This window comes from Crinia signifera, chromosome 5 (assembly GCF_055691185.1).
Source record: "Crinia signifera chromosome 5, ASM5569118v1, whole genome shotgun sequence".
NCBI lineage: Eukaryota > Metazoa > Chordata > Amphibia > Anura > Myobatrachidae > Crinia > Crinia signifera.
In genome coordinates, this window is record NC_139221.1 from 291,827,417 (window position 1) to 291,849,601 (window position 22,185).

At 47.1% G+C, this 22,185-nt stretch overlaps 1 protein-coding gene across 11 annotated transcripts in view; it reads right to left on the minus strand.

Annotated features, from left to right (window-relative positions):
* KIAA1217 (KIAA1217 ortholog) overlaps window positions 1–22,185 on the minus strand; it is a 632,840-nt gene that overhangs the window by 175,307 nt on the left and 435,348 nt on the right. The window contains exon 3 of one of the 11 annotated variants that reach the window (XM_083189279.1): window positions 527–607. The exons of the other annotated variants lie outside the window; for them this stretch is intronic. Within the exon in view, the coding sequence (XP_083045405.1) occupies window positions 527–607 (81 nt within the window). The remainder of the gene's footprint in view (window positions 1–526; window positions 608–22,185) is intronic. 11 annotated transcript variants of the gene reach the window in all.

Consider the following 22,185-nt stretch of genomic DNA (forward strand, 5'->3'; position numbering starts at 1 on the left):
ACAGAAGCTGCCACCTCACTATGCTCTATCTGACTCCTAGACTGGGGCTCATTCACTAGTACTGGGTTTAGGCCAAATTTGTTGCGCTCACCATGCTGTCTGAGTCCGGGCAGTCGGGATCCCAATGTCGGGCTAATGACTGTCGGGATCCAGACTGTCAGAACCCTATACCACACCCAAATGGACTTCTTCATTGTGTAGCTTGCAATAGACAGTTCTCATACATTGCTGATGAAACCTTGTGCACTACTAAATGCAATGTTAGTGAATGCTCTGTACAGAGCCAGAATGCGTGATGTCATCTTATGGTGCGCCCTGCGAGTCGCTGACTTATATTATTAGTACCGGAACTGCACAGTGAGCACATGCCATCACTCAATGTCACTTCAAATCACCATTTGTTGGAATTCATGCAAACTTTCCCGTTTTAGTGGCTGCATTCCCACGGCAAACTGTACGCGGTTAGACGTAACAATCTCAGGCCTTAAGAAATACAATAAAACACAGAAAGGAATAATGTACTAACTCTCTGAGAGGATTCAATTTTCATCAAGTACCTTTGAATGTCAAGTTCTGAGTGAAGTGAGGCCAGCATGCAGTGCACAGCCTGTGGATGAAGAGAGAAGAGAAAGAGGCAATTTGTAGCAGAATACAAAGACCGGTCCTGGCTTCTAGTCCCCGGCATTATCCTCCTCACCAGAGAAGTACAGAGAGAGGAGATGCACACGCTGTCAGCATGGATAATACACATTGCACTATGGGGATCTATAGATGGATTCCAGGAAACAACACTAACCAGCGTTCTAGCACAGTGTATGAGTTGTGTGAGTTGGGAAATGAAAACTGGGACTTGCTTGCTGAACTTACCAGGCTGCAGGTGCCAACTTGCTGCAGATGCCAATGTGTCAACACACTTATCAGGCACTTAGCACTACTCACAACTCAGTAGTGCAATAATGTGACTTATCTGTGATTCTGAGTGGTGTAAATGGCACTCAACATGTCACCTGTTACACTGCTGCTCGATATCAACAGCGGCCCATTATAATACAGCGTCTTCCTGAGTTCTAGAACAACCGCCGGAGAGTATGAACTAAGATACAAAGGCTCAACAGCAAAACACACAATGATCATATAGTGCAGGAAATGTCCTTTTACACACTATAGGCCTGAGTCCCTATGGACTGCACATAAGCAGCCTAGGCGATCCATAGCAGTGCAAATGCAGGAGAATGTGAACTGGGCCCTACTGTATATACATTGTTTTAATGTTACATTCTGCTCCCTACCTGTCTTCCATGACTTTGATTTAGAACACCTGCATTGTTTCAGGGTACTTCAGAGCCACCGGTTGTATGGAGAAAATACGTTCAGACAAAAAAGGTAATGAAAATGGGGAATAAAGGACAGATGAAGCCTGATCCAGCACCTGAAGTGTGAGGGATAGTACACCCTCTGGGATCTCTGCTGATTGGATTGGGGATTTACACCAGGACAGCCCTATATGCAAGTCACAGTTTCCCGCGGGTGGTGGAGCACGTTGGAGAGCCAGTGCTCACCAATGCGCTACAAAGCGCACAGCATCTAGTGCGGGGAGGCTGTCAAACTGCTCAGGGAGTGCTGGAGATTCCCCTAAAATTATTTAACATTTGCTGCTTGGTTATGCCCCCTCCACCGGAGGCTATGCACTTTTCTTGAGTGTGCGTCCGGTGAGGCAGGTCCCGCTTCTCCAACAAGTAAAGTTGGGAGGTATGGGGATTTTCTATTACTAAAACAGCCCTGGCACAATGAAGGGTCATGGTCTCACGTCGTGTGGGTGTGGCCATGTGTCTCAGGGGTGTGTCACCCCTCTGGGCTTTACAGGCTTGACGGTAGGGGGTTTGGCCTTGAGGCGCGTCACCTTCTCTCTGTTGCTGACTTGCTGGGCTGAGCATCAGTTGGGGATTTGGCAAAAGTGTCTAATGGCCAGTGTAGTTTTGGGTAATAGGGGGGCAGATGTATTAAGCCTGGCAAAGAGATAAAGTGGAGAAAAAGTGGAAAGAGATAATGCACCAGCCAATCAGCAGTGTTTGAAATATGACAGTTGGAAGTTGATTGGCTGCGCATTATCTCTTTCCACTTTTTCTCCACTTTATCTCCAGTTTATCTCTTCACCAGGCTTAATACATCTGCCCCATGGAACCTGGTAGCGTGGCATCACAGTGATCGCATCACTGAGAAAGAAAAACATGAAGCCCTTAAAATAATTCCAACTTTTGAAACAGTAGAAGAGTTCTACAAAAGTAATGACTGTCAATGAGGGTTTCACTGTTGTTGTATTAGTAAAGAATGAAAATAACAACAAATGTCTGTCTAGATTCTATTGGTCAATGGGTCATCTATAATGCCCTCCTCGGTCTTAATGATCATGTCTGTGCTTTAGGGTTCCCAAAGGTTTGGTATTAAAAAAAAAAACAGTTTTACAACAAAAGAAAATGTGTCAATTACAACAATATAATATGGATACAGAGATAGTTATACGCAAATATTATTAGTGGCAAGCGGCTGGGTTTGGGGGTCAGCGGGTGGGGGACACTAGGCAGAAGTGAACAATAACCACATTCAGATTCAATTTTCTGTTAGATTCAATAGGTGCTTTTTATATTTAAAATCAGCCTTGAAAACATCCAACACAGTCTCTCAGCATGGAAAGAGGCAGCTAATCTGTACGTATCAAAATTCTATGGTGCGCTGTGTAATTTAGGACAGATACATCACCCAGCGTTGTGCCAAGGCCTTAGGGGAATACCAGACAGCTCGGTAGTTCTCAGAGGGAAAATAACACATGTAAAGTGGAACCGGATCCCAGCTGAGTATCTGTGGCGGAAGGATGATATTAGCTCAGGAGGCACGGATGGAAAAACCCCTGATTAAGTGGTGTGTGTAAGAGGAACATATACTGGACTTAATAGGGGTGGTCATACCTCTTGCCGCTAGCAGGCACCCGTAACCCCTGGGAAAAGCCATAACTATAAAGTATGACATTGCTTTTGCAGAAGGGCAGACACGAGCCAATCAATTCATCTGAAGTCCAACCACAGCTGTTCTTCTGACTACATAAGAAAACATAGAATCTGACAGCAGATAAGAACCACTTGGCCCTAAATACAATAGGGTTATTCTTTAGTTTGGGAACCAATTAACCTACTAGTATATTTATCGATTGTGGGAGGAAAACAGAGTGCCAAGGGGGAACAGGGCCTACTTTATGCATGGGCTTAAAGGGCCCCACAATATTAGGGGCCCAATACCAAACCCTTGCACTACCATCCATGGCAATGTGCACATCCTGAGAGCCACGCCCCCCACTACATGCAGAGCACTACTGATATGGCCAATAGGCACAGTCTGCAGGATGTGGGAATCAGGACCCTGGGATGTCATGCTTGGCTGTGTGCGCCATCTGTACAGCAGTGTCATGTCTTCCTGGCTCCTGTACCTTGCTCTGTGTGAGTGTGACAGGCAGCCTCAGCCTCTGAGTAAGTTCCTTGCTTAATTACTGCCGGAAAGGTGCATAAGCCTCCTGCATGCTGCTGGAAAGGCTTCTCCCTACCCCACAGTTGAGGGAGCGGGACTAAAATTAACCAATTTGTCTCATTTTAGCTCCGCCGGGGTTTGATGATGTAGTCCCTGCCCCCCTAATGACAGCTGAAAGTCTTCTCCTCAGGCTTCTCCCAGAGAGGATATATTACATGTTGGCAAGTATATCTTATATACTGTATGTCTAGTGTCCGTGTGTAACCGAAACACTGCCATTTGCTGGCAGTGAGGGAAACTACTGTACATCTCTTTCTCTTGCACACATACAGAAACACAGAGGCAATCACACATACAGAAACACAGAGGCAATCACAAGTTAGCAGACTAGTTTTCAAAGCTTTTGCTTCGAGCGAGCTTTGCTAGCATATAATAATTTAATATTGTGCTATCTCTGTTTTAATCGCTTTTATAATTTACATTTTTATGAGTGTTTGTGTAGGGAGGGCCAGTACACTGCTTTTCCCGGGGGCCCATAATGCTAAGATGGCCCTGAGGGGGAACCGACACAAGCACAGGGTGAATACACAAACTCCACACAGTTAGGGCCATGGTGGGGATCGAACCCCTGACCTTAGCGCTGTGAGGCAGTAATGCTAACCACTGCACCGTCCGTCCGTGCTGCCTTGGAAGAGTTTGTTAGTGACGTCATTCTTTTCCCCACTGTTCAGTAACAGCAATGATAAGAATTCTGTATGTATTGTATAAGAACTCTGTGCCTGAGATGAGTTGATGGAGTAATTCCTTTTTGATAAATGATTTGGTACTCTTTACCTAGCACGGCGCCCATCGCGGGCATCGCGGGTACATTTATGTCTGGCCGCGACGCGACCGACGCGATGCCCGCGATTTCCCATTGAAACCCATGTTAAACATGGAAATCGCATCGGTCGCGTCGCGGCCGGCCATAAATGTACCCGCGATGCCCGCGACGCGATGCTCCCGATTTGCCATAGGAATCAATGTTAAAAGGCCCGATGGACACGATTTTACTGTTAAATGCCTCAATGTACCCGATGTGGCCATAGGAAACAATGTTAAATGGGCCTTAGAGCCCAAATAGTTACCCTGAACTCTGAAATGGCCCCCCCAATTGTTTACGCCACCCCACGATCAACGTCAACCCGAAGCGTGGCGAGCGCAGCGAGCCCGCGAGGGGCGGCGGTAAGCATCCTCCGACCTTTTCATACCCCCACTATCCACGTCGGCGTGGAGTTGAGAATAGAATAGTGTGGCGAGCGCAGCGAGCCACCGCGCCCGAAGCGTGGCGAGCGCAGCGAGCCCCGCGAGGGGACGCGGATACCTTCACAGCTATACGCGTCCCCTCGCGGGCTTCACAGGTGTCCATGGCGACGCGGACACCTGTGAAGCCCGCGAAGGGACGCGTTTACCTGTGAAGGTATCCGCGTCCGCTCGCCACGCTTCGGGCTCGGTGGCTCGCTGCGCTCGCCACACTATTCTATTCTCAACTCCACGCCGACGTGGATAGTGGGGGTATGAAAAGGTCGGAGGACGCGTACCGCCGCCCCTCGCGGGCTCGCTGCGCTCGCCACGCTTCGGGTTGACGTTGATCGTGGGGTGGCGTAAACAATTGGGGGGGCCATTTCAGAGTTCAGGGTAACTATTTGGGCTCTAAGGCCCATTTAACATTGTTTCCTATGGTAAAATCGGGTCCATTCAGCCATTTAACATGAAAATCGTGTCCATCGGGCCTTTTAACATTGATTCCTATGGCAAATCGTGGGCACCGCGTCGCGGCCATCGTGTGCACATTTATGGCCAGCCGCGACGCGACCGACGCGATGTCCATGTTTAACATGGTTTTCAATGGGGAAATCGTGGACATCGCGTCGGTCGCGTCGCGTCCGGGCATCTTTAGCCCGCATACGACGCGACCGACGCGATTTTTTACCTCACGATGCCCACGATCAAGATCGTGGGCGCCGTGCTAGGTAAAGAGTACCAATATTCACTAGTCTGAGTCGTGGTTACAGATACATTAATACAATTTCTGCTAGCACACTAATCACAAACACTACCTCTATTCCTTTGTAAAGGATGTACTGTATTAGCTGAGACAGCCTTATTTATATTGCTTTTGCCTTTCTGTAATTAATAGGAATCCTTTGTGATAGCTTCTCAGATTGACTCTTACTGAGAGAACACACGTCCGTAATTATTAGCCAGAAGTCACACTGCAGCCATTGTGTCTCATCTGCAGGTACACATTCCTCACTGAGTGCTAGGAGCGAATACTTATCCTGCGTTGATAAGGCTTATTTCAACTTTAAAGAGGGCCGGTCACCAGGGTGATGGAGATGTTATTAACAATAATGTGGAGGAGTCATGGGCTACTATTGTTTTTCTCCCATGTTCTCCTAGCCATATACCATAGCGCCACATTGGGCGTGCTGGTAATGATAATTGAATCTGCACCGAGCTCTTGCTCTGCAGTTGCTGCTCTGACAGCACATCGCTGCTTCTACCTGAATAAATGAGCATAGCAGCAAAAGCGGTGGCACCATGGAACTGTAATCACTGTTTAGTTATGGGCAGAACGTTGTCTCTTCTTGTGCACTATGCCGCTCTTCGGGATATTTATTAAAGCATGAAGAAAGATAAAGCACTAACCAACCAGCTCCTAATTGTCATTTTTCAAGCACTTCCCGTAAAGGAGTTAATAACTAATTGGTTAGTGTTTTATAGTTCTTCACTTTATCTCTTCCCACACTTTGATAAATACCCTCCTTAAGGCCCTATTCGGCATTGGTGGCCCCTGCGTTTTTTGTTTTGTCTATTTATTAATTTGCTGCCTATTCTGCTGTAGAGACAGTAATAAGTAAGGTGACACTGTGTTATTACTATATTGACGGGTTTGGACCTGGATGAACTACTGCACATGCGTGGCCATTCAGCATACTACCCAATATGACCCATTCCAGGAGGGACAAAATGCTCTGCTCCTGGACTTCCTTGCCATTGGTTATTGCAGAGGTGGGACTGCACCACTGTCCAAAATTCAAATAGGGGAGCCACACCTGCCAGTGATTCTCTGACTGTGGAGTTTGGGGTGGCAGTTGGTGGGGCTCCCCTATCTGAATTTTGGACTGTGCTGCAGCCTTGCAACTGCCACTGGCATACAAGTCCAGGAATAGAGCATCCTGTCCCTCCTGGAAGGGGTCCTGTTGGGAGGTACAGTATGCCATTGGGAGCACACCAATGCATGAATAGGCTTCCTGACAGTCTTCTGGGGTGGCTGAGTTGGGTGGTTGAGTTGGTACTGTGTGGACATGTGCCATCATACTTGCCCACTCTCCAAGTATGTTTGTAAGACTCACAAACTTGGGGTCATTCTTCCACAGGAAGCAGGGAATCCTCCAGGACTAAGTGGGTTTGGGAATCATGTGATCATGCCCCATGGAACATCCACCCTCAACTGATCACCACACCCCCCTGCTCTCTTGTAGCAAAGGATTGGAGAATCCCAGCACTGGAACACTCCTAGAAAAGAAGTGGCATGCCGTCGTCACACTTTTTTTTTTTGGGGGGGGGGGGGATATGTATGTTCCAAATGGTAGATGCAATCCTCTGCTTTACATCAAACATTGCGATATCCTGGCTGTTCCCCTTCCATGTGTCTGGTGGAGCCAAGTGAATGGGAGGGGGGGGGGGGGGGGGGGGGGTTATGTCAAGATTCTTTCACCATGGCCCTTAAACTTGAAATGCAGGAGGAATAGTAATATGTACTAAGTAACATTTACGTTAGCCCTGTATAAGAAAACAAACAGCCCCCTCTAACTACAGACTATTACTGTGCATGAGAGGAGCATAAAATTGTTTTATTTTAGGATTGAGCCCGGATTCCCTATGTTAATATGGAAACATAAGACTGAATATGGGAAACTGATGCTACACTATTTATATAGCTTGGTGCACATTTCATTGTCAATAAAAGGCACCTGGGGACAAGTCATGACTGGGATAAATATCTTTACACAGCACTATGGGCCTTATTCTAGTTCACTCTTCCTGACAAAATCCTTCTTAGATGGACAAAACCATGTGCACTGCATCATCAACATTGCCGTCCCACAGAGTTCTATATTATCTCTCATACTACCACTGAGTGAAATAATCAGATGCCATGCCCTCGTCTACTACTTATATGCAGATGATACACAATTGTGGCGCTGTCCAGGGCCGGTGCAAGGCACCGGAGCGCTCTAGACGGGGGGGGGGGCGCCCTGGTGCTCACCCGCTCTACGGGTGGGGTGGGGGGCGGTTCACTGTGACACTCCACGGGGGTGGGGGGGAGAGGCATTGGGGCCACCGCGACGCTCCACGGGGCAGGGATACTGGGTGATGTGGCGAGGGCCGCTGGGTCACTCCAGGGGGGGTGATGTGGTGGCGGCGAGTAGCTCCAGATGGAGGGGGGGAGTGAGAGTTGCAGCAGGGGGGGAGAGTTGCTCCCCTCCATCCTGCTCCCACCTGCCGCCCTCCAGTGGTCGGTGCTCCAGGCAGATGCCTAAAGCTGCCTAGTGGTGGCGCCGGCCCTGTACCTGTCCTTTGCTGCAGGTACTGAGATAAAAACCCTAATTGACTATCTAGCTGAACTCCAGGAATACAAGTTCCAACTGAACCCTGATAATACAGAGGTCCTTATGATAGGTCACAGCACAAGACTACAGCATATCAAACAACAGGACGAACACTTGAGGGTTCCGAACTAGAAAACACTGAACAAGTGCAGAATTATGAAGTTGTTCTGGATAGTGGCTTGACACTTAACAGGTATCAGCTACAATAAGTCCTCATTCTTTCATCTGAGGAACATAGCCTAAATCATTTGTATCATCAGGCCTAGACTACTGCAATGCCCTCCACCTTGGTCTGCCAGCAAAAGAATTGCACCGCATGCAGAAGGAACAAAATGTAGCTTCCAGGCAATTAACCAACCAGTCCCATTCCAGCCACATAACACCCATTCTCTACTCTCTGCCTGTAATATGGTGAATCATTTACAAGAGTGATTTACTGACTTTCAATGACCAGGGCCCTAGGTACCTGAAGCAGCTTCTGATTCCTTAATGCCCCTCTTGATTTCTGCAATTGGCAGATGATGGACTATTAACTCTACCTAGAATCTCCTTGTATTCATCTGGTGTTGAGCTTTCAGCTTTGCAGCTCTATGGAACTCTCCTCCCTGCACAGTTCGAGAATATCCCACTCTGGAATCTTCAAAAAATAGGTGCGATACCTTCCTGTTCTCCCAGCATTTCACTAATATCCACTGTTAAGCTTGTTGAGTATTTTGTACTGTAAAGTCACTTTGGGGAGAGTTCTATTTTACATGGGATGTTGCTATAGGCAACCAATCAGAGTCTACGTCTTATTTTTTTTAGCTCCTTCTAGTACATAATAGATAGCATCTGATTGGTTGCCCATAGCAACCATGTGAAATAGAACTCCCATCTTAGTAAATTTCCCCCTTTGATTCATATTGGGATAAAAGTGCTATATAAATGCAGGTTGGGTCTCCCTTATCCGTGTATTCCAAAAACCAAAATATTCCGAAAACTGTGGTTTATCAGAATATTTCAGTTTTGTTGTTTTTGTTTTTCCCCCTGACCCTTTTTTCATACTTACCTCGTCCCCCGGTGTCCACGGAGGCCTCTGGGATCCTCTTCTGCGGCATCTCTGGTCCCAGAGGTGCATTGCATGAGTGTGCGGGCGCGCCGGTGATGAAGAGGATCCTGAAGGCCGCCGTGGACACCGTAGACATCGGAGGACCATCAGGGTACCACCAGGGGACCAGGTAAGTATGGGGAAAAAAAATATTCCAAAATCCGTAAAAATCCCTTATCCAATATGATCGTGGTCCCGAGCGATTCGGATAAGGGATACTCAACGTGTATCATTATTTTTATTACTATTATTATTATTATTATTATTATTATTAATAATAACAATAATAATATTAAACAACAATATAATAAAAAATTTAATAATATTTTATAGTATTCCCATGTGAAAACATGTTGCATTTAAATTAAAAAAAAGCATTTGGTTTTTAATGACATTGCCATCGGTTGTTGTCAGTGGACAGAAAAGCTTTTGCCAGTGAGAACCAGCAGCGGCAGCGCGTTACTTTGCAACCAGTGAGTCTCCAGGACACGTTCAATGGCAAATCCAATAATTCTCTGTCAGCTATAGGGCAGGTGAAAGTCACGGTGCTAGAGATTCTGCAGTACGTGAAACCGCCGGCACCTCAGACAGTACTTTAGCCTATTAACTGTAACTGAAAATAACGGCTGCTTGTAACAGTAAACAATAAAATAGGTACAAAACAAAATCACATTGGGCCTTTATTAATAATGTAGAGATATCCTGGGTCACTCGGGAAAAAGATACTGCGAGTAGGAAGTCGTGAGCAAAAATTTTATGACATTATGTGGCACTTAGCAAACATTTACATATAACTAACATTGATACCCCTTTTACACCCAAATCCCAGATCTGACCCGGCATTTGGAACACGAGTCCAAGCAAGGTTGGATCCGTGATTAGCACCGTTTACACTGCAGTGCCTGCCCGCAGTGTAAATGTGGGTGTCGCTTGGAGATGACATCATCTACAAGCGCCGGGACCGCCGCACTAGGGGCAAGCCCAGCACCAGGGTAAGCTGCTGGGCTGTCGCCAGCCCCAGTGAACCCCCCCCCCCCCGTGAAACCCCCCAGCCCCAGTCGGCAAGGTGAATGGATGCTGCATACAGGCATTCATTCACCTCCTCCCTGCCTCCGCCACTGCACAGTACAGCAGACAGCAGTGGAGGCTGCGGTCCGGAGGTTGAGCTTCCCCCATTGATGTAAATGGGAGCCGGATGACCCGGCGTACCCGTTTACACTGCCCTCTACCCAGGTCCTGCCCATGTTCTACCCTGGTGAGGACCTGGGTAGATGTCCTTTTATACCGCCAATGACGCCGATCCAGGCGGGAAAAACCCGGTTGCAAAGTGGGTTACAGTTTGACTCCATGGGTTATTGCTGCAAACTTGTGTTAATATGGAAGTTCACATTATGATGCTTAAACAGATGTCTGGCAATGATTTATATTTTCCATATAGTTTTTTGTAAAAATGCGGGGACATCTCGCAAGCTTCCTTCTTGTGTATCCTAAACAGAATGGGGGGCTCCCCTGCAGCACGGGACAGAATTCCAAAGATAGCTTCTACAAGTAAAAATACAGATGGCAAAACCTGGGCCTGGGGGGGGAACCAAGCAACAATGATCAAATAGAGGAATAGCAGGTGGTATAATCTAATTTAATAAGGAAACAAAAATGAAGCAAACACCAGGCAATCCTGAATTTAACACTTGCCGGATTCTAGAGTTTTACTGTAACAAGGAAAGAGCATTATGGTTGGAGTCTTAGGGGGCAAATCTACTAGAAGGTTGATTTTCAGTCAATTTTCAGATGATCTAAAGCAAATTAAATCAATGTTGTGTTATAGGGGCTACAATGCACATTTAATACAAATTTTTATATTGATTTCAAAGATGTCGACCTTGGCCCACGCCGACCTTCATGTGATGTGTACATCAGGCATGTCCAACATTGACCCTCCAGATGTTGTGAAACTACACATCCCAGCATGCTTTGCCACAGTTTTGCTATTAGAGAATGCTAAAACTATTGCAAAGCATGCTGGGATGTGTAGTTTCACAACATCTGGAGGGCCAACGTTGGACATGCCTGGTGTACATCATTGACACCTAGAACACACTCTACTAATTAGCACAGGCTTAGTAAGGTCTCATTCCACCTGCAAGAAGCCATGTTAGTTTGTTTCATTTGTCTAATGTTTCTGTAATCATGTTAATCACATAATGCAAACTGAGAATAACAGGTTTTGTTTTAAAGGATATTTTATAGGTGCATTAACAAGGAAACATTGTAATGCAATATTCTGTTTTACAGCACACTTCCACTTAGTTAATCACGCTCTGAATGCTGTTTGAAAGCTTCATCTCTTTAATGTTAGTTTAACACTTCATAAATTATACAAAGTGCCTTTCAGAGGTTCCAATTAATGTGACAAAGAGAAACATAAATAGATGGAAAAAAAAAATAATCCCCATCAATCAACTATTGTTCAACTTTGTACACAGCTCGCCTTATATTGTACAAATATTTTGGGGAAAAGATCAGTCGAATAACAATGCAGCACCGACCAGCTGTTCGTGTTTTGTAGAGCCTGCAGGGGAACTATCCAGGAGGAGGATAAGAGACCTTTAGTGGTGGTGGCAGAGAGCTGTCTGAGGGTACTTATTAAAGTTAGGAAAGAGAGATACCAGCCAATCAGCTTCTGCCTTACATTTTACAGTAAAAAGGAACAATAAATGACAGTTGTTTGGTTGGTACTATCTCCGGCAATTTTATCTCTCTCCAAACATTAATAAATACCCCTCTAAATGTCCAAAATTCTCCCTCAGGCACAAAAGTATTTTAAAAACTAAAGCAGAAAAAAAAATCTACTATTAAACAGCAAATGTACATGTTCCACTTATGCCAGGCCAGGGATATTCAGTGTATGACTATATTGCCACCAGTCGGAAATATCAGCATACATGTATTCAATTATTCAGAGTCAACTTTCTAAAAAGTCGAATATATATTGTCGAAAACGGCTCCTAGATTGTTGAATACGCGGGCGGTTTGTACAACCGGCCGCGTTGATCGACAATCCACATGTATTCCGAGATTTGCGACAGTCGAAAGATTGAATTACACCTGTTGAATTGACGTCGGAAAGAAACAAAATTCGAACTGTCAGAAAATTTCTAAAAGTCTGAATCAACATTGAATATCCCATAGTCTACTTTCTTTCCCTCTCCATTCCTAAAGGAAATAGGCAAACGGCAGCAGCAGACGGAACACGTCAGGACTCCAGTGTAGCCACTTACTGGCGCACTAACCTAGGCCACACTCATTGACATTTTGCTGCCTCTGTCTAGAACAGGCATTTCCAATCTATGGCCCTCCAACTACACATCCCAGCATGCCTTGTCACAGTTTTGCCATTAGGCAATGCTAAAACGATTGCAAGGCATACTGGTATGTGTAGTTTCACAACAGCTGGAGGGCCATAGTTAGGACATGCCTGGTGGCTTGAGCGTGACGTCATTAAGCCCCATGATGGGAAATGACCGATTTGCAGATCGCCACCGAGGGGGCGGGGCTAAAATTATGCGGTTTTTGCCACTTTAGCCCCGCCCCCTCATCGGAGATCGGCCAATATGGTTATTTAAATGCCATGGTCAGGGGTGAGATAGCCGGGAGCCGGGGTCCCCCAGAAACCGGGAGGGTTGCCCACCTCTCCCGATTTCCGGGACCCTCCTGGCCATTCCGAGAGGGTAGGCAACCCTGGCCTAGAAGATACAAATTGGGAGGGCTAGGGTGTCGGTGTGTAGATATGGAAGCAATTAGTGTTGTCAAGGCCTCACTCCTACTGGAAAATTCAGCAATTTGTAGAATCCCAAAATGGGTCAAATAAATAACATGATGATAAAATTCACCCCAATTGCCTATTCATGCACCCATCATTGTGGGAGCTGATGAGATCTGTGGTAGTCCTGGGAAACTGAACTGGCATGCCAGGATAACAGGCAAGTATGTTCTAGGCTTGGTGTGCAACTTTGGCAAAAGCCATTTATATGTGCACCGTCTAAGGGTGTGTGAAAGTGCTGACAAACAGGAAGTAATCCCCCGTCTTCCAATGCGGCTCATACACAGAAGCAAATGGACGGGGCAGAGGTCACACAGTCCTAATAGCATTGTCTTCAGAGGCTCTGAATTAAGATCATTTGACCGTGATTTACTTGACATTTAAGTAACACAGAGAAGTATGAAAGACAACATAGGAGAAAGGGCAAATATCTGCTGTGATAGTAAACAACCCATGCATCATCCTTAACATTGCCAGAACATTGTATCATGGCCTATAGTAGCGGCTGTGTGTGCTCGAATAGAGCAATACTTGAATTGTTTTGTCGGTTGCCACCTAGTGGTCATCTGCGTGCACAACACTTGAATTTACCTCATAGAAGTGAGGAGCAGCATCAGCCTTTTAATATATAGGATGTTTAATGGCACTAGGGAGCTCTCCATAGAGAAGCTATTAATAGCAGCAGATGCAGCGTGTGAGCAGAGGGCAGTTGGTGTTGCTGTGCGTCATTATTATGTGTGTCCGAGGTCGTCCCTCTGCTTCCGCTACATGGACTTAGAATTTCACAGGTTTTGTGTAGTTTGAACAGGCTGCTGTGATTTACCAGAGGCACATTAACTTTCCACTGACCTACAGCGCACTCTGTCCTGCATTTCAAGGCTTCAGACACAGCTCAGCAGCACAGACCATGGCTGCTCGTCTTCACACATGATTAGCTCTAATGAAACACTGCTATTTACTTGTAGAGTCTGTAGAAAAGGGATTATTAAATTCACTTAAGTGAGGGTTGAATGCTGATTCGGGGAATTTGTTCTTGATCCATACTCAGACACTCTCAATATAAATAGTATTAACGCGTTGTGTCTGGTTGTCTATTTAATTGAAAAAAATCAGTCAGTACTGTCTACTTACTGGCCCTTATTCAGATCTGATCGCAGGACAAATTTGTTCTCAAAATGGGCAAAACCATGTGCAGATGTAACGTGCAGAGAGAGTTAGATTTGTGTGAGTTATTTTGTTTCTGTGTGGGGTAAATACTGGCTGCTTTATTTTTACACTGCAATTTAGATTTTAGTTTCAACGCACCCCACCCAAATTTAACTCTCTCCGCACATGTTACATCTGCCCCACCTGCAGTGCACATGGTTTTGCCCATTTTGAGAACAAATTTGTACTGTGATCAGATCTGAATAAGGGCCACTCTGTGTTTTCAGAAGAGTCTAGAGCAGGGGTGTCAAACTCAAATTCATCAGGGGCCGCATCGGCAATTTGGTCACCCTCAAAGGGCCGCTGTATAATAATAATGCAATGACACCACAGGCTGCTCCCGCTGTATAATAATAATGCAATGACACCACAGGCTGCTCCCGCTGTATAATATAACAATAGTAATGCCATGACACAAATTATTATACAGGGGGAGCAGCCTGTGGTGTCATTGCATTATTATTATACAGAGGGAGCAGCCTGTGGTGTCATGGCATTACTTTTATATTATACAGGGGGAGCAGCCTGTGGTGTCATGGCATTATTATTATACAGGGGGAGCAGCCTGTGGTGTCATGGCATAATGCCATGACACCACAGGCTGCTCCCCCTGTACAATAATAATGACACCACAGGCTGCTCCCCCTGTATAATAAAAAAGTAATGCCATGACACCACCACCAGATATATTGTTTTTTTTATGTAACTTACTGTATTTTATCCCTCAGGCTCCTTTACTGCAGCTGCTGCTGCGGCTCCAGTAATTTCAATTCCACTCTCTGCGCCGCGGCCTGTCCTGCTGCGGCCCCCCGACTCGGCCTGCCTGCCTGCCTTCCTTCCTCTCTGCAGACGCGTGGGTGGGAGGTGTCATCATCCCCACCCAGCGTCTGCCATTGCCTCGATAAGAGGGAACAGGCTGCCGGGCCCTCCTCCACGTAGCCGTGGAGGCCGGCGGCCATGTTCATGTGGACGCAGACATCTTAAAAGACCACAGGAACATGGCCGCCGGCAGTGCAAAAAAAAACTCTCAAAAAAGATCTCAAAAAAGAGAATAAAAGGTGAAGGCTGGCGGCGGCTGCGCGGGCCACATGACAAGGTCTGTCGGGCCGGATTTGGCCCGCGGGCCTTGTGTTTGACACCCGTAGTCTAGAGTTATATACAGTTGGAGCCACTCTCTTCCAGCGGGGGTCTGGCGGTCGGATCGCATTACACGCTCACGCGAGCGCCATCTCGCCAGCGGGGGCATTCTGGCAAGCCCCGGGGCTGGCTGAGACACACTCCATCTGTATATAAGTGCTTAGCTGGACACAGTAGCTGTGGCTTACCGAATGTAACTTGTGCCCTGATACTGGGTCGGACGCAGTCATGGTCGCCCTTGTGTCCTTTGTTGCAGTTGTGTCATGCAACTTTATATAAATCCCTTCCCAGGTCTATGTGTCCAAATGTGCAAGGACCTGGACTCGCAAGGGTACATTTACTAAAGGTCCATGTAAGCTTTTTCAATCTATGTTTTATAAATTTTTGGTCGATTTTGCTTCAGGTATTTACTAAAGTGAAAATTGGCTCAAAATCCACTAAAATAGAAATGTGCTTTTAATAAACCTACAATAGAATCACTTCCAAACCGTCAATACTTTAATATAGAGTTCTGTTCCTAGCCCATATTTACTAATAGTCAGCTCCTACCACAGATTGGAGGAGGGGGCTGGCGCTGGATGCAATGTAAAACAAATTCCAGGTTCCTACCACCAGATACAGATCTGTTCTTGTACATCTAGCCTCAATAGGCCATGCACCGCGAGATGTCTTGCGGGAGTGAGTCGGAATCTCCCAGGCAACTCTGCTATCAGCCTTTTCTTTTGCCGAAAATGGGGCAGATGTATTAAGCCTGGTAAATTGATAAAGCAATGATAAAGTGGAAGGTGATAACGCACCAGCCAATCAGCTGCATTTGAAAAATGACACTTAGTAGTTGATTGGCTGGTGCGTTATCACCTTCTACTTTGTCACCACCTCAATGTGCCTTATTCGCATCCAGGAAAACACTGTAATGTAACATTTGTATGCAGATACAGCCACAGTCACACACAGATTATAGTCATGTTGAATATCATTTTAATCAGCAGATGCTTCTTATGCATCTTATCCACATAACTCCGTGAATAAGATGCATTTTTAATGGGAAAGTCGCATGAAAAAAACATTTGACAGGACTGGAAAGGCTGTGTAACGTGACTGCAGCAAGGATTTAGGGGGACACATCTCTAGTGACCAAGTGGCAATGATTAGCTGCACTCTAACTGAGAAAGCTTTAAACCCACTGATCCTGCTGTAGATAAATATGTTGTCATACGATAAAATTGTCGGTCTGCATTTGCAAAATAATATTTAAAACACACTTGCTCCCGGGCACCGATTTCTCAGAGCCACCTTCCACCTGGCTGGCAGTGTCTGCGTACTTCTCGCGTTGAATTGTGCCATTGTGGCTACTGCGCCAAACTTCACAATGCGAGTATTTGTGGCAATGCATAGCAGGGACAACGCCCACTTCTGCAGCACCAGAACCCCTGCAGTGCCGCACTGACTCCCCACTTCTGCAGCACCACACCCCCTGCAGTGCCGCATTGACTGCCCACTTCTGGTGCACCACACCCCCTGCAGTGCCGCACTGACTGCCCACTTCTGCAGCACCACACCCCCTGCAGTGCCGCACTAACTTCCCACTTCTGCAGCACCAGAATCCCTGCAGTGCCGCACTGACTGCCCACTTCTGGTGCACCACACCCCCTGCAGTGCCGCACTGACTGCCCACTTCTGCAGCACCACACCCCCTGCAGTGCCGCACTAACTGCCCACTTCTGCAGCACCACACCCCCTGCAGTGCCGCATTGACTGCCCACTTCTGGTGCACCACACCCCCTGCAGTGCCGCACTGACTGCCCACTTCTGCAGCACCAGACCCCCTGCAGTGCCGCAATGACTGCCCACTTCTGGTGCACCACACCCCCTGCAGTGCCGCACTGACTGCCCACTTCTGGTGCACCACACCCCCTGCAGTGCCGCACTGACTGCTCTCTTCTGGTGCACCACACCCCCTGCAGTGCCGCACTGACTGTCCTCTTCTGCAGGGAGCAGCCCAAAGTTCATCAAGTATGATTTAACGTGCCCTGAAAACTATTGCCTTACCAGTTTCTGAGATCTCTATTTGGTTTATAGTTCTATACCAGACGCTGCTCACAGTTTATAATACAAGACAGCTCTGGGTCTTTGCTTTCCAGACACTTTTAAAATAAACATGAATTAAAATAACATTTGTGTGTGGATGTTACTTAAAATAGCCAAGGACCACACAGTCGGGTACATCTCCTTAGGGCATTGCCGTCAATCCTCAGACTTTCTCTAGTAAGGCCCAGTGCCAAATCTGGCACCTCTTGTGTATACTATACACACAGACAGATAAATATATTACTAATACGATGCTCACAGTGATACAGGGAGACTTCAGAGGTGGACGCAGTTTTGATTCGATCACAGGTGACGATGTTTTGTGATCAACAAATGTGTCTGAGACTGCACATATGCCTCCATGGATTTGCGATGGCAATCATAGTGTAGCTTTGCTACAGTTTGATTGACAGATTGCAATGTTTAAAGGTGACACGGAGGGGGGGGGGGGGGGGAGGAAACAGACCTCTGTATCTTTGGACAGTTCCATTGGCCCAGTAGGTTAGTTGCGACAAACATTCTGAGTAACTATAGAGTTTGATGGTCTTATGATCCCCTGATGCTCCATACCCTCCAACATCTGATGGGCAGAAATCAGTACACATTCGGAAGGGGTGTGGCAACTGGCAAAGGGGAGTGGCCATGGGTAAAATGGGCATGTCATCAACAGTGACAGGAATAATAATAATACATTTCGTTAATGCTGCTTTCCCACTGCAGACCAGTTTAACGTACTGGTAATCTTAAATGGTATTTAAAACGGTATTAGCATTCCCACTGCAGCAGATTACCGTTTTAAATACCATTTAAGTACCATTCCCATTGCAGTGAACCGTGTAAAATTTAGAGTGCCTAACCCCCCCCCCCAGTGTAAAGAGTGCCTAATCCCTCCCCCCCCCCCAAGTGTAAAGAGTGCCTAACCCCCCCGTACCTGCCCTGTGCCCCCACCTCCCCTCCCCATGTACTTACCTGCACGGTGATGCAGGACAGTGGGGAGGCAGTGGGGGTCCATGCAGGGTCCATGCGGGGTACAGGCAGTCCCAGTGCCTGATGCGAACTAGTAGTTCTCACTTTGCGCATATGTAATGAGTGCACGTGCATACTAATGAGCCGCTCATTACATATTTGCATATGTAATGAGCGGCTCTTTATTATGCACGTGCACTCATTACACATGCACAAAGTGAGAACTACTAGGTCTCATCAGGCACTGGGACTGCCTGGAGGCTAAATAACGTTTAAGAGGCATTCCCACTGCCTCTTAAACGTTATTTTAACGTGTAGGCCTCTGCTTTAAAAACGGGTTGAAATACCATTTAACTTTAACCTCTTCAGTGGCAATCCCGAGAATTTTCCGGGCTGTGCCTCAGTGCCCAGTCTGGCAAGCCCGGAAAATTCTCGGGATTGCCACTGTTTGGAGTCGGGCAGTCGCCTCCTCCTCCCCCCTCCCCTCCGGGTTTTCAATAGAAGTCCCCGGCGCCGGCTTATGACAAGCCGGCTGCCGGGGACAGCGATGCGGTGTGGGGGGGGGGGGGCGCAGGTCCGGGCAGCCGCTGATTGACAGTTCAGCGGCGCTACCCAGACCCAGGGGGGTAGTGGTGTTTTTTTTTTAAAGGGAGCGCTCCCCATAAAAAACTCGCCTAGTGGGGAGCGCTCCCAAATAAAAAACCCACCACTGAAGGGGTTAAACGGTATTTCAACTCTGGCACTTTCCCACTGCAGCCTTAAAATGGTAAATTGCGCTGAAAATCGGCAATTTACCGTTTTTTAGCTGCAGTGGGAAAGGGGCATTAATATCCTCAAACTGGGCTTGTATTATGCAGTAATCCGAACCAGCTGGTCACCCGCTCGCTCCGGCTGCCGCTCACCCCAGATGAACACTGGAGGTCGCCGACGCCATCAGGTTGCAGGTGCCTACAGTCTTGGTACGGAGAGGGCGCAGGTCCGGTCGGGAACCGTTCGCTGGCCCGCAGCTGAGAAGCAGGGTGAGTGGAGTGACAAGCTGTCACTTAAGAGCAGAGGCTGGGCTGCAGTTACTGCTAGTGGCCCTTGTGCCTCTAGCATTGAGAGGAGTGGATCGAAGTGCCGCCTCCCAGCCCCCTGCGCTGTGATTGGACTCGGTGCAAGTCTCGCTCTGCAGCCAGCCCCTCTTTACCGGATGAGCTTACATGAAACCACATTCCATAACCTTAAAGCCACACCCACTTTTAGATGCACATTGTGAAGGTGCCGCCATTGCATATGCATGAATAATTGCAATAAGTGCTGTCCTTTAAGTTGTAAGGTTATGACCTGGGAGTCCTATTGCGCATGTTCAACAACAGCTGTGAGAAGTACAGACAGGGATCTTTCAGATCCCTCTCTGGGAATTTGTGTGGAAAGGAGCCCAAAAGTTTATTTAGGTAATACCATTTATTTTATGTTTATAATTACATACAGTAGTCACCTGTCATCAGTGTACAAATCAGTAATGACAGTGATGAAACATAGGAGAACAGCAAAGTGTAACCACAGATACAGGGATTGTAAATGTGTACAAGTTAGGAGAACTGCATCCCAACCTTACAGGTAAAACTCTGCAGGGAAGCGTAGTTGTGATCTCCCGCGGATGCACCTCCTCTCCTGTACATGGAGAAAAAATTGCAGCATCCATCACCTCCTGACCCAGTCAGCATTTACTGGAACTAGCTCACTGTTTGTAAAAGAACTCTGCAGCTTATCCTCTGACGGGGAGTGTTAGGAGAAGATAGGTTCTGTTCTTTGTTCAGTACTAACATTACTTCCAGGGCTGTGTGGTACATGTCAGCGTTAGGACCGAGTCTTATTGTAAACAGAACCCCAAGTGAACCTGCAGCATTTCTTTATATGGGAAACTTTATCTTCTGCCATGTCAGCAAGAGAAAGTACTATTTATGTCCAACTGTACGCTGCGAACCAAGTCGTCCTTACTGCACACTACTAGATATAAGTGCAATATATATATATAGTGATATACAGGGCCGGCGCCACCACTAGGCAAATCTAGGCATTTGCCTAGGGCGCCAGCCACTGGAGGGCGGCACTTCACCCCTCGCCTCTCGCATGGAGGCTGCAGGGGTGTCCGTGCCGGGTACCTGCGGCACTGTGTGATCTGGCGGCGGGGTCCCTGCAGTGATGCACGCTATCCGGCAGCCAGGCGGCGGCGCGGGAAGCGCTGCTGGGTTTGAAAACATTCCGCATGCTGATTGGCTGAGATTCAGCCAATCAGCGTGCGGCGAGTTTTCAAACCCATCAGCGCTTCCCGCGCCGCTGCCTGGCTGCCGGATTGCACGCATCACTGCAGGGACCCCGCCGCCAGATCACACAGTGCCGCAGGTCCCCCCCCCCCCGTAGGCACCAAGGCGCCCCGCCCCCCCTCGCCTGGGGCGCTTTGGTGCCTTGCACCGGCCCTGGTGATATATATATATATATATATACATACATACACACACACACACATATACATACACACACACACACTATATACATTACATATATAACCATCGCACCCAAAGCTCACAATGTTTACCACAGATGGCCAGCTTACTCAGTCTGGCCCTCAAAGAGGGGACTATGTAAAAACCGGACTCGGACAAGACCCTGGACCGCCGGGTGTGTCTTGTCCGGGTGTGTCTTGACCAGGGGAAAGGGGAGATTACAGCCTCCCCGTGTGGTCCGGACCGTACCGTTTTTTTGCTACACGACCATACAGGGAGGCTTTATTCTCCCCCTCCTCCTCTCCCTGGTGACAGTTGTCATGTGAAACCCCCCCCCCCCCCCCCCCCCGAACTGGACACTACAAGCTCCAGAATGCAGAGTTTAATGTCCGGTCCGGGGTATTGTTCGGGTCTGGTTTTTACCCATAGCCCTCAGAGAGTGCCCTGCTGGGAATGTAACCAGTTTCTCCTGGACACTGGAAGAGTCGGAAATTGCTGTGACAGATTTCAACACTAAGGGGTTCATATATTAAAGCTTCTAAAAATGAAAAAGGACATACAGTACCTCACAACTGTCCCTATTGGCTGCCCATAGCAACCAATCAGATTCTGTCTCTTGATAGACAGAATCTGATTGACTGTTATGGGACATGTCACCTATTTTTATTTTTAAAAGCTTTAGACAAATTTACCCCTAGGAATGTAGAAAAGACCTCTAAGGGGGTATTCATTCTCTGTATCAGCCAACTTAACCAAATCTATTCAATGTCTGACTGACGGAAATGTTCAGACTGTTAGAAAACATGCGGATCAGCTAAAACTTGCCAAGCCACGTGTATTTTGTCAAAAACGGATGCAGATTGGAGTTTTACATATTGAATAGATGTGTGCTGATATTTTTGACTGAAATATTGGCACACACTGAATACCACCCTCTGGGCCAGATGCACTAAGCTTAAAATGTGATAAAATGGAGAGTGATAAAAAAACAGCCAATCAGCTCCTACCTGCCATGTCACAGACTGTGTTTGAAAAATGTCAGACAGGAGCTGATTGGCTGGCTGTTTATCACTCTCCATGTTATCACTTTTGAAGCTTGGTGCATCTGGCCCTGTGTCTTTTCCCCAATCCCACTGAAATTACATATAAATATGTAGTTCTGTACATAATAATGTGCATATTCTTTATCCATTATTGCGTCATTTGTGCATTTCAGTC